Genomic DNA, 17,456 nt, shown 5'->3' on the forward strand with positions numbered 1-17,456 from the left:
CTGTGAGTGGACGTCTTTCACCGAACATCTTCATGGATTCTCCGCAGTCGCAAGTCACTGACTCCCACCCAGAATTTATCACACTTCCTGATCGCTGTTGGTATCCGTCCAATAAACTGCCTGTTGCCCCATCATTCTTATCACATGATGCTCATCATGGTCATTCACTTGGCGCGAATATTGTTGTCGAGACTCGATTGTTGACAGAGTCTTCTTCGAAAACCGGCGCAACTTTCAAGAAAACTATTACGCAATTGTCCCATCCTGGTCTGGACGATCACGAAAACGTTTTCTCTCGTGAGTCCTTGGAAAGAACCCCCTCGACAGCTACGTATGTGGACGTTTTCCCCACTGATGCGTGGAGTCGCAAAAATTCATTCGAAAAGGAGGCAGAGGTGTCAACACCTAGCCTTGAGTTCGAGCATGTGACTCAAAGATTATTCACTACCTATTTCATATATTTTGTCTGCGGATGGGGTGATGGAGGTCAGTCCACAGTTTAAGTTTGTAAACTACGCTTATCAAACTTCTCAGTCACCGCTACTGTTCTTCCCTGTATGTTTGTTTTCGGTTTGCTCCTGATATCTTATTCAGCGTTGTTCTACCAGCATTCGAGAAAGACTTTGGTTTGAGCTATACGACGTGCTCCTTATTGTTTACAGGCAGTACGGTCGGGTAAGCTTCTCTCGCCAAAATATCTATAAAATACCGACAATTATCTCTTAGGTCTGTGATCGGCACCATCCTGCTTGAACGAATCGTCAACTTCCTTGGTCAATTTTACCCGTCTTTGGATCAACACACCTATTTTCCCGCCGTTCCGTTTTTTGATCGCCTGTTCACCAAGAATGTGTCAGCAGCTCTCCCTTGCGGTGTCGGATATTCACCCGCAAAAGCACGATTTTCCTCGCTCGTCCTTGGAGGTCTCCTTCATCCTCTATTCTTTGTCGTCATGGGTACCGCTCGTAATTATCCCGCGTTATTTCTGGCATATGCTATTGCCGCGTTTGCACGCTCTTTCTGGACCGGTGAGCACTTGTTTTGATCTGAATGTTTCACTTATACGGGTTGTTTTAGCATCATCGTGAGCGTTGCGCTATGGTATCTTCCTGATGCTAAAAAGTTGCAGGAATTTTTATGTTGTGTCTACACCCAAGAAACCCCTTGGGGTTTTACTGGGATGTTGGTGTAAGCAGTGATGTGTGTCTGTATGATGATGCTGCTCATGTCTTTCAGGTATTGGGTCATTTTCAGCGCCGCTTGTGTGCCAAACACTCATGGCAAAGGGAATTCCCTGGAAGCATTTTTATCTTGGCTCCTTAGTTATTTCTGCAGTCGCTTTGAGCTTGATCATCTTTTCTTTTCGTCCGACGCGCAACGAGTTTCTGGCAGACTGCAAGGTCGCACTCGACGCTATGAAATTTACGCCGAGTGCCAACAGCCCTGGGACTGACACGACGATACAACCATCGCATGCAGAGAAAGTCCGAGATTCCTCTACCCGCCGTGTTGATATTCAGTCCCCACCCAATAGTGCGGACGCTGTTGCTGAACATGATCTGCAATACTAATATTCTCCTAGCTCTCTTCCTGGCTTTGTCGATGCCATACCAATGGGCCTTTTCGTTGTTCGCGTTTATTTACAGCGGTAGCGAAACCACTTTTCAAGGATTTGTGAGTTGTCCATTCGGACTTGAGCACTGAACAGAATCTTGAATGAATTCTCGCAGATCGTTACCTATCTCCTTACCAATCGAGTGTGTTTCTGTTGATCTAGTTGTCACTGTCCCATTTTGAACATACACCAGGGTTCTAGTCCAAATACTGTCGGATACGTCAGTAGTGGCTTTTGGGGAGGTATGGCCGCTGGCAGAATTTTATGGGGATACTATTGCACAGGGTCGGTCGCAGGGCATCGTCATGGCCTTGTCTAATTTTTGATGTGCTCGGCAGCTTGACATTTACCCAACGCAAACGTATTATTCATGCATGCACGTCCGTCACTCCATTTATGACTCTGAAAAGTTACTGATTGCTAACCTTCAGAGGTTCGTCGATGAGGGCCTGCTCCTCAGACTGACATCCTGACTCGATAACAATACCCAGGCGTTTCCTTCCTCATGACCATCCTTATTTGGTTTGTTGACTCGACAATCGAGAACGCCCTTTCATCCGCCGTGGTGGGTTTGATGTATGGGCCTATATTTCCCGGGACACTGGGCCTTTGTAACGATATCCTTCCGAGAGACGTGCACATGGTTTCAATGGCTATTCTGTGAGTGGCCTCGTCACAGCATTCCAGACATAACTGACCGGGACTTCTGTATCAGCACTGCTGTTGCTAGCGCAGGAAGTGGTACGTTATCCGACTTGTGTTGTACACTTTCAGGCTAATTGAAGTGTTTAAGCCGTGCTCCCCTTCATCACCGGTATAATCTCAAACAAGGACGGCATGAGAGTGTTCTGCTATGTAACAGTCTCTCAAAATGTGGCCATGTTCGTCCTTTGGCTCTTCTTCCCATCGTCTCCACCTGTGCGCGTTTCAAGTTCTGTGTGAACCTAGAGAAGCCATCAAAGAATGTTATAGACACTTAGATTCGGACATCAAATTTTTGGCCATAGAGTAGTGTATATTTACACAGAGTGTTTGTTCCAGTGGAAGCCATTCGTGTCAACGTCATGTACCAACCCCCCTTGGATCCACTGTCAATGCGATCACAAGAACAGAACAACATCAAAAAATCCGCCTCGGTGTAGCGTCTATGATAGACGCTGTGATTTTCAAACCTCATTGATGTCGACGTCAGGACCGGAGATGATGACTTTGATAACCCCTTTGCCATCGGGACTCTTGCCGTTGCGAGTAATTTCAAGTGCCTCATATGCTTGCGTGAATGGGAAACTATTGTGACTGTTAACACGACATTGGATAGCAGTTACAACAATGGGCATACCGGTGCGATACCAGGGATTTGACGTCGACCTTGCCTGATGCAACAAGGGCAATGGCGAGAGAGTAGTCGCCGGGCTTCGTTAGAGAGAGATCAAGTAATCCCACGGATGAAATAGCGAGTGCTTACTCCATAACGTAAGGAACCCTTGAGAACGAGCTCCTTGCAAAGGACAGCAAACATGTCAATGGTGACATCGCGGTTACCTGCGCCGACCTAATGATAACCAATCAGGTAGTTCTTTCACTGCTGTAAATTTCAAATCACTTGGACGAAGGTACCACCACTCTTGGCGATCCGGATACCTGTCTGGATAGCGACCTCTGCACCAGAAGCATCCAAAACCAAGTCAATCGCCTGAGGTCCACGCTCAGCAATGCCGAGCTTCTCCTTCATTGCCTGGGCATTGCGTGTCGAGAACGCGACCCCCGACTCGCCCTTATCGATAGAAGGAGGTAGGAAGGTATCAGTTGCAGCGTATGTTTTGGCAAATTCGAGGCGGTCAGGACTGATATCCACAGCAATAACACGGGAAGCACCCAGAGCTTTCGCGACGGCCATACATAGAAGTCCAACTGGTCCACAACCAAAGACGGCAACGGACTGGTTTGACCGCAAAGCACCGAGTTTCGAGACAGCATGGACTGCCACAGAAAGAGGTTCCATCTAAAACAGGGACAACAGTAAATAAAATACATTGTAGTCAATCGCTCACCAGTGCTCCATCCTCAAGACTGAGACTTGGTGGAAGTGGGTAAGCGAGATCAGATGGGAGGCGGTAATAACGAGTGAGAGTGCCGTTTGTGACGGGAGTAATATCTGGGCAAATCTGCTCGGGGGTCAAAAACTAAAATTGGGGTGGACGACCCATGCTCGCCTGGTAGCGACCTTCTTTGCAAGCTTCACATTTGCGGCATGTTTCGGCAGGTTCAATAGCCACTCGGTCACCCACCTTGACATTGGTCACGCCGGGACCAACTAAAGAACGAGGGTTGCGACAAATGATCATTCTAAATAAACTATATACCTACCTTTCGAGACCACGCCTGCTGATTCGTGACCCAGCACCTGATAGCTAACGATGGGGCTTGGTCATGAATTTCGACAAAAAGTAACTGACCATAGGCTTCCCTACGACAAAACCGCCAAGACCTCCATAGACAAGAAGGTGCACCTGGAGGCGATGATTTATTGTCCTGGTACAGAAAAAATAGATAGGGGCATACGTCGGTGCCGCAAATTCCTTCATGGCCACGAATGAGCTTTGGGAGAATTACGAGGGACAAAGAGGCTTTGTGAACGCACCGGTCTTCTTCACTTCCACGAGGATCTCATTGGCGTCTACTTCAAGAACAATTAAGTAAGTGAGCGTGAGCTGGCCAAAGATAGTAGACTAACTCTCTGGAACTGGTTTTTGTTGGATCTCAGCATCCAGGATGCCCTTGAGCACGAATGATGGGTTGTCAGACATAATGGACAGAACAGCCTGTGAAGATTGGGGGGCAGAGGCTGAATAAGATATCTGGTTCGTAGGCCTACTACCTGTGCCTAGATCTGCGAACAGTCCGGATATCACGATGATAGCAAATGAGGATGAATGGGGGGTGAAGTTCGAAGAGCGCAAGAAGTGTAAGGCTGGTTGTGGTTTGAAGGGCAAAGTAAACAGAGAATAGAATTCGCTACTGGTACCAAAGTACATGAACGGTTTATATACGTTTTCGAGCAGAAGACTAGGCCAGAACGAGAGAGAAAGCATGACACGGTGGTGCGGTCGAAGATATCGGTCGCAAAACGGGTATCATAGAATGAGAGCACAAGGTAAGTTTGGTGAAAGAAGATGTAAAGCGGCATGGCTCGGATACGAAGAGTGATGCGGTGAGTCACGTAGACAGCTTCGAGCGCCTAGTCATAGTCCGTGCGTGGAGGATATTCAATCCTTAGTACAGAAGGAGTTAACTATTGATGAAACTAACTTTGTGATTTATCCAGTTCCAGCAGCACAACCGTGACAGCCTGTGGCTGCTCTAGTAATTCCCTGCCGTGCCAGCGAGGTAGACTGAATATTTCGCATCTTTCTTGCCAGGTCCGAAGATATTTTGCGTTATGAAGTCCTTTGTAGCCAGCGGAAGCACTGTAGCAGAATGCGGTACTGTAACAGTCGACTATTACGGAATCAAATTGTAACGACTTGTGATACGCTATAACTATAGTGCTAAGCCGTTTAGAGTTAAAATAGATTTTGAACGTCGGCTATTCGAATTCACGGAACCGTTCGATTTCGGACTCGACTTCGCTTCCTAAACAAATGCACTTTTGACTCATCTAAGAAGTAAAGTACAACGGTTTTCGGAAATGTTCGCGCGCTCGCGTGGCTTTCGCGTATTTCGCGTATTTCGCGTATTTCGCCAAAGGCCATGTGGTTTTCGCTTACCTCGCTTAACCTCGATTTGGAAACTCGCGTGGTTTTCATGTATATTTCGAGCGGCGACTCCAACAACCTCACCCATTGGGAATGTTGCGCAACAACATTGGTAACTGTATGTGTACATGGCATTAAATAATGTGTTTGAGCAGGGGGACAACAGGATTTGAGTGTTTTGCCTACTGCAATTATTAGTAGTGACTGTATATGTACATAAATGGAACAACATATGATACAATTACAGACAGGGAGATAACAAATGTGGTGACAGGAGATAAGATTCAAATAAAAAAAGGAGACAAAGACAATGTAGACTCAAAAACCAGAGAATGTGATGACAGGAAAATGGGGAAATGGGAGAACAGGAGACAGGAGATGGGAGACTGAGAGAACAGAGACGGGAGACGGGAGACGGGAGACGGGAGATGGGAGACGGGAGACGGGAGACGGGAGACGGGAGACGGGAGACGGGAGACGGGAGACGGGAGACGGGAGACGGGAGACGGGAGACGGGAGACGGGAGACGGGAGACGGGAGACGGGAGACGGGAGACGGGAGACGGGAGACGGGAGACGGGAGACGGGAGACGGGAGACGGGAGACGGGAGATAGGAGACAGGAGTAGGAAGCAGGGAGTAGGGAGTAGGGAGTAGGGATTAGCATGGGTATACCCCATGGTAACATTTTTTCCAATCACATATATTACCATTTGAAGGCACATGTACAACTTCAAAATTTTATACTGATCCATCACTCCTATGGTAATCAATTTGGAGGTATATTCCCAGGGGTACAGGGGTCTTCAGATCCAAACCCCTACCCCTACCCTCAAGGGTTTCCCATACCCCTGCTGATCCCTAGATGGGAAGCAGGGAAAAATGGGAAAATAAATACATTCAATGATACTGTTACATATTTTGTATTTTTATATTGGTCAAAATCCTGCTCAAAGAACATAGCACTGACTGATTGTATGTAGTACTATGTACTTTTATGTGGTGTGATAGATTGTACTTTGAGTTTTTTTGAAAAGCTGCTCATAAATATATTTCAAAATCATTCAAAATGCACAATTGATTAGGATGCAGCCTGAGGCCAGGAAGCCAAAGGAGGGCGTAGCCCTCCTTGGCTTCCTGTGACGAAGGAACAACACTCATTTTTCTCCCCTGAAGGAGCGCGTAGCGCTCCTTCGATTTGTGCCGAAGGCACAACGGGCGTGAGCTCGTCTTAAGAAGAAAGGGAGAAAGGTTTCGGAAATGTTCGCGCGCTCGCGTGGTTTTCGCGTAGCGCCATGTGGTTTTCGTTTAGATACGCTTAGATACGCTTAGATTCGCTTAGATTCGCCTAAGGCCACATGGTTTTCGCTTACCTCGCTTGAACTTCTATTTGGAAACTCGCGTGGTTTTCATGTATATTTCGAGCGGCGACTCAAACAACGTCACCCATTGGGAATGTTGCGCAACAACATTGGTAACTGTATGTGTACATGGCATTAAATAATGTGTTTGAGCAGGGGGACAACAGGATTTGAGTGTTTTGCCTACTGCAATTATTAGTAGTGACTGTATATGTACATAAATGGAACAACATATGATACAATTACAGACAGGGAGATAACAAATGTGGTGACAGGAGATAAGATTCAAATAAAAAAAGGAGACAAAGACAATGTAGACTCAAAAACCAGAGAATGTGATGACAGGAAAATGGGGAAATGGGAGAACAGGAGACAGGAGATGGGAGACTGAGAGAACAGAGACGGGAGACGGGAGACGGGAGACGGGAGACGGGAGACGGGAGACGGGAGACGGGAGACGGGAGACGGGAGACGGGAGACGGGAGACGGGAGACGGGAGACGGGAGACGGGAGACGGGAGACGGGAGACGGGAGACGGGAGACGGGAGACGGGAGACGGGAGACGGGAGACGGGAGACGGGAGACGGGAGACGGGAGACAGGAGACGGGAGACAGGAGACAGGAGACGGGAGACAGGAGACAGGAGACAGGAGACAGGAGACAGGAGACAGGAGACAGGAGACAGGAGACAGGAGTAGGAAGTAGGGAGTAGGGAGTAGGGAGACGGGAGACAGGAGACGGGAGACAGGAGACAGGAGACAGGGGACGGGAGACAGGAAACGGGAGGACATGGGGCACAGTGGGAGATGGGAGGCAGGGAAAAATGGGAAAATAAATACATTCAATGATACTGTTACATATTTTGTATTTTTACATTTGTCAAAATCCTGCTCAAAGAACATAGGGAACAGACTGATCTTATGTACTACAAGAGTACCAATCACCTTCAAACATTGTGTGTCTGTATACTATGTTTGCCATAGTCTTCTCCTCGGCCTCTGTAGGAAATAGTGCCTGAATGTCTCTTTGACATTGCACACTCAATAGTGCAGTGTAAAGCTGACTGTGTGTGAACAAATCTGTATGAAGGCCCAGCACAGGCAGGAAAGTCATGCAAATTGGTTCCACAGGATCAAATGTTTCATCCTTACATATTGTAAATGTACTTTTATGTGGTGTGATAGATTGTACTTTGAGTTTTTTCAAAAAAGCTACTCATAAATGTATTTCAAAAGTGTCCAAAATGTACAATTTATTAGGATGCAGCCTGAAGTCAAAAGAGGGTGCAACCCTCCTTGGCTTCCTGTGACGAAGGAACAATGCTCATCAGGAGCCTTCTGAATTATTGGGATGAAGCTGAGGCCAGGGAGCTTAAAAAGAGCGTGAAGCGCTCTTTTTTTGCGACCTGTGCCGAAGGCAGAACGGGTGTGGACTAGTCTAAGAAGTAAAGTACAACGGTTTCGGGAACTTTTGCGCACTCGCGTGGTTTGCGCGTATTTCGAGTATTTCGCCAAAGGCCATGTGGTTTTCGCTTACCTCGCTTAACCTCGATTTGGAAACTCGCGTGGTTTTCATGTATATTTCGAGCGGCGACTCAAACAACGTCACCCATTGGGAATGTTGCGCAACAACATTGGTAACTGTATGTGTACATGGCATTAAATAATGTGTTTGAGCAGGGGGACAACAGGATTTGAGTGTTTTGCCTACTGCAATTATTAGTAGTGACTGTATATGTACATAAATGGAACAACATATGATACAATTACAGACAGGGAGATAACAAATGTGGTGACAGGAGATAAGATTCAAATAAAAAAGGAGACAAAGACAATGTAGACTCAAAAACCAGAGAATGTGATGACAGGAAAATGGGGAAATGGGAGAACAGGAGACGGGAGACGGGAGACTGAGAGACGGGAGACGGGAGACGGGAGATGGGAGACGGGAGACGGGAGACGGGAGACGGGAGACGGGAGACGGGAGACGGGAGACGGGAGACAGGAGACAGGAGACAGGAGACAGGAGACGGGAGACGGGAGACAGGAGACGGGAGACAGGAGACGGGAGACGGGAGACGGGAGACAGGAGTAGGAAGTAGGAAGTAGGGAGTAGGGAGTAGGGATTAGCATGGGTATACCCCATGGTAACACTTTTTCCAATCACATATATTACCATTTGAAGGCAAATGTACAACTTCAAAATTTTATACTTATCCATCACTCCTATGGTAATCAATTTGGGGATATATTCCCAGGGGTACAGGGGTCTTTAGATCCAAACCCCTACCCCTACCCTCAAGTTTCCCATACCCCTGCTGATCCCTAGATGGGAGGCAGGGAAAAATGGGAAAACAAATACATTCAATGATACTGTTACATATTTTGTATTTTTTACATTGGTCAAAATCCTGCTCAAAGAACATAGCACTGACTGATCTTATGTACTATTGTACTTTTGAGTTCTTTGAAAAGCTGCTCATAAATATATTTCAAAATCATTCAAAATGCACAATTTATTAGGATGCAGCCTGAGGCCAGGAAGCCAAAGGAGGGCGTAGCCCTCCTTGGCTTCCTGTGACGAAGGAACAACACTCATTTTTCTCCCCTGAAGGAGCGCGTAGCGCTCCTTTGATTTGTGCCGAAGGCACAACGGGCGTGAGCTCGTACTTATTGTACGACTTTGTCAAGTTATTGCGTTGTTTCCCAACAGGCAACATTTATGATATTGATATTCATCACGTTTGATTGCACATGATCAATTTGACGTGCACACGTCATGACGTTGCGCCCATGATACCGGTCCTGACGTCGACATCAATGAGGTTTGAAAATCACAGCGTCTATCATAGACGCTACACCGAGGCGGATTTTTTGATGTTGTTCTGTTCTTGTGATCGCATTGACAGTGGATCCAAGGGGGGTCGGTACATGACGTTGACACGAATGGCTTCCACGGGAACAAACACTCTGTGTAAATATACACTACTCTATGGCCAAAAATTTGATGTCCGAATCTAAGTGTCTATAACATTCTTTGATGGCTTCTCTAGGTTCACACAGAATATGAAACGCGCACAGGTGGAGACGAGGGGAAGAAGAGCCAAAGGACGAACATGGCCACATTTTGAGAGACTGTTACATAGCAGAACACTCTCATGCCGTCCTTGTTTGAGATTATACCGGTGATGAAGGGGAGCACGGCTTAAACACTTCAATGAGCCTGAAAGTGTATAACACAAGTCGGATAACGTACCACTTCCTGCGCTAGCAACAGCAGTGCTGATACAGAAGTCACGGTCAGTTATGTCTGGAATGCTGTGACGAGGCCACTCACAGAATAGCCATTGAAACCATGTGCACGTCTCTCGGAAGGATATCGTTACAAAGGCCCAGTGTCCCGGGAAATATAGGCCCATACATCAAACCCACCACGGCGGATGAAAGGGCGTTCTCGATTGTCGAGTCAACAAACCAAATAAGGATGGTCATGAGGAAGGAAACGCCTGGATATTGTTATCAAGTCAGGATGTCAGTCTGAGGAGCAGGCCCTCATCGACGGACCTCTGAAGGTTAGCAATCAGTAACTTTTCAGAGTCATAAATGGAGTGACGGACGTGCATGCATGAATAATACGTTTGCGTTGGGTAAATGTCAAGCTGCCGAGCACATCAAAAATTAGACAAGGCCATGACGATGCCCTGCGACCGACCCTGTGCAATAATATCCCCATAAAATTCTACCAGCCAGCGGCCATACCTTTCCAAAAGCCGCTACTGACGTACCCGACAGTATTTGGACTAGAACCCTGGTGCATGTTCAAAATGGGACAGTAGCAATCAGATCAACAGAAACACACTCGATTGGAACGATTAAGTAAACGAGCGTGAACTGGCCAAAGATAGTAGACTAACTCTCTGGAACCGGCTTTTGTTGGATCTCAGTATCCAGGATGCCCTTGAGCACGAATGATGGGTTATCAAACATGATGGACAGAACAACCTGTGGAAATTGGGGGGCAAGCTGAAGGGATAACTGGTTCACAGGCCTACTACCTGTCCCTAGATCTGCGAAAAGTCCGATAACAAATGAGGATGAACGGGCGGTGAAGTTCGAGTTGGAACAAACCTGTACGAAGTTGAAGATTTATACAAAAGAGCGCAAGAAGGGTCAAGCACGAGTTAACTATCGATGAACAACTCCAAAATAACTTTGTGGTTTATCCAGTTCCAGCAGCACAACAACAGCCTGTGGCTGCCCTAGTAATTCCCTGCCGTGCCAGTAAGGTAGAATTAACATTTTGCATCTTTCTTGCCAAGTCCGAAGATATTTTTGGCAGTTCGCCGAGAATAAGTGAGATGGTCGAGTAGAGTGATCCAGGTGGGGCTGGGGGGCCGACCCGTGCGGAGTTTAAACTATATATGGTTTATCGTAACGCCGCGTATTGAAGGACACCGTGTGGTTCTAGTGCTGACATCCCTCGGAATGTATCTGGCTGCGCATCTATACTCACCATGTGCATGATTGATTTGATGCTGTATTTTACATTGGTTTTCATCAGAGCCACACCGGGCTGACTATACTTGCGACAGTATAGTCCGATGGCTGCGGCAAAGAGCAACAACTTGACTCGGAAGGTGCTGAGGAGCACAAGAATTAGTGGGTATGGAGAGGTATAATCTGGGGGGTCGACAGGTGACTTATCCGTTCGCTCCATTTGAATCTCCCCTACTTTTCGTTTGCGACTTTCTACTTTCATGCCAACAGAATGTGACCGTGTCGAGTGACCTTGGACAAGCTGTTATGCTCCCCGACCCGGGTGAGCAAAGTAGGATGAAGCTGAGCGCTGATCAGTAGGCATCCAAAGCAGGGATATACTCCATTCCTATAGTTAACTTCTTGTTTTGGCAGTGAAGCGCTGCCTGGTGAGATTCATATTTAGCACAGACTAAGGGCGCCCATCACTGGGCGCACATTTATCCTCTAACAACATGACCCTAGTATCAAATGATTCCGCCTGGTGGCCGTTCATGCTTTCGACCCAAATGACCAGTTATGTTGTTGGTTCGTAGAGAACCGATTGAATGAAGCATGACCATGTGATAATCTAACCCTGCGGTTTTGCAACTGCCTTCTCTTTTGGGTTGATGTATGATTGGGGTGAGCAAGATAGTATTCAAGTATCACTGGTATACTGGTATACTTATGGTGTGTTTTAGCATTGACGTTCGGACGAGAGGTAGGTCGGTATCATTACCGAAGCAACCATTTCGCTGGTCACATATTTATAGGTCGAACTGGTCTGGGTGAGCGGAGTCTCGCATCAGAAAACACATGGAAATACAATTTACGCGCGGCAGAGGCAACGTTGGTCATTCATGACTGTTCTGTATCTCGGTGTACGTATTTCGTGTTGCAAGTGTGGTCAAGACGTTGTACCGACTCGACAATATTCTAGGTCCGTTGTGCTGGTATATCACATGCTATGTATGTTTGCATGGCTAAACAATCGATGTTGTGTTAATAAGCTGACTCTCATACTCAGCATTAACATCCAGTGTATGTCTACGCACATACACTGCATATATTTCTTCTGATCGACGGCATGCAGTATCTCTTCCAAGAACTTCAGTGACAGATTCAGTGAGTATTCTGCACCGCTGCTTGCCATTCATATCCAATTAATTGTACTTCCCTGCAGGGGTGAGTGAGTTACCGAGCTTCTTGGCTCAACACAATACTGTCATAGATGTGAGTTTGTCTAAAGTCTGTGACCATCTGAGGCTGTTAACTTGATTTTCTAGGCCGGACGATGTTCGACGCACTATGTTGGCTGAATGTTGCCGTGACTGCAATGTTGGGTGGTGAGCTACGCAGCTGCATTATTTTGACTGAACTGACGTATCGCGCAAGTCATCATGATCGCTCGGTTATATGCCTTGCATCAGCAATCCAGAAAAGTACTGATATCTCTCAGCATCATTTTCCTGCCTGTCAACATCGCTGATGGAGTTATCACCATAATAGTTACGAGTCGTGTTTCGTCGGGTAAGCTTTCATTTTGGTGAATGACGGACTAGAATATGTGAAGCTCATTTGAAAACACAGAAGTGTTCATTCTCTTTGGCATCGCTCAGTGCGCTTCTGACTTCCAAGAAGGCTCGGATAATCTACTTCTGGCTTTGATGACTTGGATTCTCCCCGCTGTATGGGAGGTCCTTGCACTATATCTCGCAATCCGGATTGCTTTCAAACGCCTCCGTGAGCTGCAGCGACTGTTGACAGGATGACTTGATGTCAGAGACTGTTTCGCGGTGTTAACAAAAACTCACGTAATTTACTTTGTGAGGTGAGCTTATGATGCGAGTATGATCCTCCTTTCTCCGCTGAAGTTCTGCACCTTCAGTTTTGTTGCTGTTTCTGGCTTTATCCTCCCTTATGCGCTTCTAATGGCCATAGCGGTATGTGAATGTGACTCTGACTTTTGCATGCGAACGTCGTTGATCATTACTACAGGAGACAGTTGTCGCGGAACATCAGATTTATTCGGGTTTGGCTCAAACTTTCATAGTCACAATGATGTGCGTGCTGGGACCACGCCTGATCCTTGGCGTTCGAGAATATCACGCGAAGCTTGTGGCTGACTCCGAAAGAGGTCCTGGCATGACTTCAATTGCCTTTGAAGAGCGCGTGCATGTGTCGACCGGCATCAGTGTGTAGCATGGAAAATGTTTGCTGGGTTTCCGCGTGCCGAATTCTCTCGGGCTGTATTGTGTTAGGGGTATGGTTCATTATATAATTACTGATTTAAACGGTCTCTGAATCTATCTCTTCGCAGTGCTCCACTCTTCACAATTCGGAAATACAAATTGCTCCACTTGTGCTATTTGCGTGCTGCTAGTTCTGAAAGAGCTGTTTCGTTCTGTGATCTTGTGTCCGCTGCCTCATTTTTGCCTGCCGCGGGCGTGACATGAATGTTGCACTCCTAGCTTCACTGAAAATTGATGTTTGCACTTCTGACTAGCTTCTGATTGAGACTTAAGGCGACCAAAGGTCGCGTCTGATGTGGCCTTGGTAAGGTTTACATGACACCGGTACGGTGAAGCTTGATGGGGAACGATATGGGTGGACTGACGGCGGACACAACATGGGCAAGACTTGACGCGGAAATAATGGTGGTATGCGTGTCATAGCATCTACATAGCTAACATTCACTGAACTACCATTAGTGCGATCAGAGACAAGCACAGAAGGCAGCGTCCTGCAAGGTGTTATATCCACTTGAGACGAACTCGACATCGCTAATCACCAAGGATCAACTGCAACTGGTGACCTTCACAGTTTTGGCGGTGCAAATGTATTTCTCCACAACATTACGTATATTTTCTTATCAGCGACGAAACAACCTTTGAGCTATATTGTGTCGATGTCGAGCAACCCTTGCCCTCCATTTTTTCCAGGTCTCTCATCCTGACCTCTCACTTATGGTAGACGGTATATTATGCCTCAGATCTGTCGTAACGTAACGCTCGGACTGGCGGCTCCTCCACGCAGATAAAACTCTAAGGCGTGCAGGTGAGTAATGTGGTTGAATTCTGGTTGCACGGTGACAAGCTCATACTCCCTTCCATATCACAAACATATCCTGCGCAACAATCTGTCTTCTCTCTGCAAAGTATGCTACATGCACCGACAGACATCGATGCTATCAAAGCAACAACAACGGCGAGGAAGGAGAAACGCATGTTCTGTGCAAGGTGATATGGACTCTTCTGAGGGGGATCTCAAATAATATCTTCAAGGATGGGGCAACACTATAGGACGACGGCCAGCTTTTATGTATCTTGCATATACTAATGAGCATAATTCTGATCGATTTGGCAGAATCGTTATTGCTGTCGGATGGCAAAAATATGGGCAGAACTTACAGGAACGTATTCAATTGATTACGGCCATTGTATCATGACCCGACTGGCCAGCCGCAGGCATCGACTTCTGCAAAATGCTCACTCGAATGGCCGGTCTCTCATCCCGGTCTCTCCCTCATCGCTTCATCATTTGAACCTGCAGTGACCCTGCGCAGCGACGAAGTTGAGAAGTTGATGATCATTCTCGCCGATAATTCCGATATATTCGGTCGATATCTCGTGTCATTTTTCTCTCGCACTGCACCCTTATATGTATACTTGTTGTGGTCACAACCATCTGCAAGTGCACTGAGCTACCAAAGCTCCTGGCCATAATCTACACAATTACTGTCTGAAATACTGAAACACAGGCGCACGACAGTCTTGACTAGGTTTCACTATCACAACGCTCTTTAAAAGTTTTAGTCTTCATCCGACAATCATGACGATGGAGCGGTGTATCCGTGACTGTGAGCCTGCGTGTCGCGAGCAAGGCAAAGTGGTGAAGAGCACTACGCTACGACAAAGCCCGAAGGACACTGAGTGGCTGACTAAGCTATGGTGCTACCCGGCTGCTTCTCCGCCCCTCGCCTAGGGGTCCCCCACTCCAACGATATCAACTTGGTCCATGGCATACCCCGACTCTGACCCTGTACTACCTCAGAGACAAGAAACAGCGTTGACGAAACTAGTGATTATTGACTAACGCTCCTCCAAGTCCTCTTCCTCGTCAACTGCCCCTTGTACCCCAACCAACATCCGCTCAATGAAGAGACTCACTCTCGAGCTCCCCAGGCTACTTACCCTTTGATGGAAAGTACCGCGCATGAACAATATCAACAAGTGTAGGCGTCCAATAAATTCAACAATCAATTTCACATCTTGTATAACATATAACACATAACATATGTAACAACAACATTGTCAGCGGAGAGTATTACAGATTAGTAGGGTATCATGACCTTGCTTTCATAAACATGGCACACAGCATGACTGGACTGGTCCATGTGTGAGCAGCAATAGATAGGAAGTGTTCGCACACGCAGCAAATGGCAAGACCGAAAAAAATGGTGATCAGCCGTCTGTGTCGGTCGACGACCCAGTCTCGTCTCCTTCGACGTCTGGCACCATTGGTTGACGAGTAAGTAGAGACAATGATGTATGTAACATTGAAACCTACCGACAAGATAGTCTTGTTCAATTCTTACAGCAGGCGCTGGTGGCGGTGGCGGGGGCGGGGGAAGTAATGGTCTTGGGGGACTTGGGCGCTTCTGTTGGGCAGCCAACGCACCCCTGCCTGTCCCTGTCTTACTACCCTTGGGACGCCCACGTTTCGGGGGACCTGTACCTGCAACGCTCCTCGCTGATATTGCGGACGACGTTGACGCAATGGGCGTGCCAACAGATGATTGAGAACCTGGGGTAGAAGAGCGATCACGTTCACGTTCAAGGAAAGAAGCAGTAGACGAGGAACGAAGTTTCGACGGGACTTTGGATTGGGAAGACGATGAAGGCACTTGAAGAGTCTGGGTAAAGTCGGGTTAGAAGGGATAAAATGATAAAAAGGACTCGCACGTTGCTTGGAATCGTGCCACTGCTGTCAGGGTCTGCTTTAAGGCGAGACACCGGTGACCCTGTCAGAGTTTAGATCACGAGAAGACGATGCAAAGAACAAGCCAGTTTTACCTGCCGTTTTAAGTTTCTTCGTGGGTTTCTTCGTTGGTGATGTCTGAGGCGATATGGGCTAGAATAACAGCAATTCAGATCGAAGCCAAACACGAGTTGCGTCATCCCTACTCGTTTTCGCTTCAGATGGAAGTCTGTATCATCTACAACAAGTTTATCAAAACACTCCCTGATCGGCAAAAAAGTAGAAGTATGTTACCTGCTCGCTTTCCTTTGTTCTTTGCCTTGCCCTTACCATTCGAGTTATCATCTGAAACATTACCATTTTCTGAACCTGGGTATGGAGACGCTGACCGGCCAGGTTCGATGGGAATTCTGAAAACATTTTGAGTATGTTTGATCAGTGACATTGGCGTGTAGCTCACTTTGCTTTAAGATTTGTTCCGCGAGGAGCCGCACGCCTGCTTCCGGTCCCTGTCCCCATACAAGCGCTGAGGTGTGGGGCAAATCTATTAGAAGCGATCTAGAGCGGCGACTTAGTTTAACATATAAATTTCATTGAGCCCTGTGCTTACTTGACGTTTGCAGACCATGCATTCAAAAAAAATGTTGCCGTCGGATTTACTTCCGTTCGGAGTGTTGGTTCCAGTACTTGAAGCCGTCTTTCCTCCGACATCACCGTGAAGGATAGACTGCGATTGCGGTGTTATAGTCTGGGCCCCATTTGGATGAACTAGATTTATGGAGGAAAGATGATATGTCAGGAATAGTAAATGACGGACGAAAGTGCCAACATACCCAAGCCACACCTGCCAACAGGTCAGTGGGTTTTCACACTGGTAGTGCACTGATGACGTACCGTGTGTGACATATGCGACAAACCGCTCTACTGCGCAAAAGCTGGTGGTGCGCCTGCAGTGCCGCATCCATTGCCAGGTCATCCAGCATGGCCGAGAAGATCTTGGATGTCTGGTGCACAGTGAGTTCCCGGTTAGCGCTAACGGACTACTTTCAAGTCGTCGGACAACTTACAATAGCTGATATAGCATCTTCGCGTTCTGTCTTTGACATGACTGATACGTGTCAGAGACTACTACGCCTTCGAGACGTACTGTAATAAGCAGGGTTGTTCACCGTTAAGTACTTAGCAGACTTCGATGTTGTGGAAACCCCGTTATCTCCGTGCCATTATTCG

General features: G+C 47.1%; 4 protein-coding genes across 4 annotated transcripts; 1 reads left to right on the forward strand and 3 right to left on the reverse strand.

Moving 5' to 3' along the window:
- Positions 1-32: 32 nt before the first annotated feature.
- Positions 33-2,557, forward strand: F5891DRAFT_937951 (major facilitator superfamily domain-containing protein; the record flags this gene model as incomplete). The annotated part of the gene is made up of 12 exons (XM_041374139.1): positions 33-490; positions 595-675; positions 727-1,038; positions 1,130-1,188; positions 1,237-1,533; positions 1,583-1,674; positions 1,731-1,757; positions 1,809-1,900; positions 1,954-2,024; positions 2,107-2,275; positions 2,331-2,356; positions 2,409-2,557. 12 exons carry the CDS (start codon positions 33-35, stop codon positions 2,555-2,557), a joined length of 1,833 nt encoding a protein of 610 aa, XP_041233979.1.
- Positions 2,558-2,781: 224 nt separating this feature from the next.
- F5891DRAFT_1160497 (chaperonin 10-like protein) lies at positions 2,782-4,466 on the reverse strand (the record flags this gene model as incomplete). Its single annotated transcript, XM_041365229.1, has 11 exons — positions 4,350-4,466; positions 4,257-4,295; positions 4,178-4,194; positions 4,072-4,125; positions 3,983-4,019; positions 3,829-3,929; positions 3,667-3,780; positions 3,219-3,617; positions 3,081-3,167; positions 2,955-3,028; positions 2,782-2,902 (listed from the first exon to the last, which is right to left on the reverse strand). The coding sequence occupies exons 1-11, from the start codon at positions 4,420-4,422 to the stop codon at positions 2,782-2,784; spliced, it is 1,116 nt and encodes a 371-aa protein (XP_041233980.1). The 5' UTR covers positions 4,423-4,466.
- A 5,317-nt stretch (positions 4,467-9,783) lies between these two features.
- F5891DRAFT_973825 (uncharacterized protein) lies at positions 9,784-10,715 on the reverse strand (the record flags this gene model as incomplete). The annotated part of the gene is made up of 7 exons (XM_041376395.1): positions 9,784-9,863; positions 9,985-10,010; positions 10,066-10,234; positions 10,293-10,294; positions 10,514-10,536; positions 10,588-10,619; positions 10,643-10,715. 7 exons carry the CDS (start codon positions 10,713-10,715, stop codon positions 9,784-9,786), a joined length of 405 nt encoding a protein of 134 aa, XP_041233981.1.
- A 4,773-nt stretch (positions 10,716-15,488) lies between these two features.
- F5891DRAFT_992886 (uncharacterized protein) lies at positions 15,489-17,424 on the reverse strand. Its single transcript, XM_041378218.1, has 11 exons — positions 17,294-17,424; positions 17,121-17,230; positions 17,060-17,070; positions 16,837-16,994; positions 16,687-16,784; positions 16,521-16,636; positions 16,433-16,464; positions 16,322-16,379; positions 16,211-16,269; positions 15,816-16,161; positions 15,489-15,756 (listed from the first exon to the last, which is right to left on the reverse strand). The coding sequence occupies exons 1-11, from the start codon at positions 17,330-17,332 to the stop codon at positions 15,710-15,712; spliced, it is 1,074 nt and encodes a 357-aa protein (XP_041233982.1). The 5' UTR covers positions 17,333-17,424; the 3' UTR covers positions 15,489-15,709.
- Between the last annotated feature and the right edge of the window lie 32 nt (positions 17,425-17,456).

The sequence above is a fragment of the Suillus fuscotomentosus genome (assembly GCF_016647785.1).
Source record: "Suillus fuscotomentosus strain FC203 chromosome Unknown F5891scaffold_1, whole genome shotgun sequence".
NCBI lineage: Eukaryota > Fungi > Basidiomycota > Agaricomycetes > Boletales > Suillaceae > Suillus > Suillus fuscotomentosus.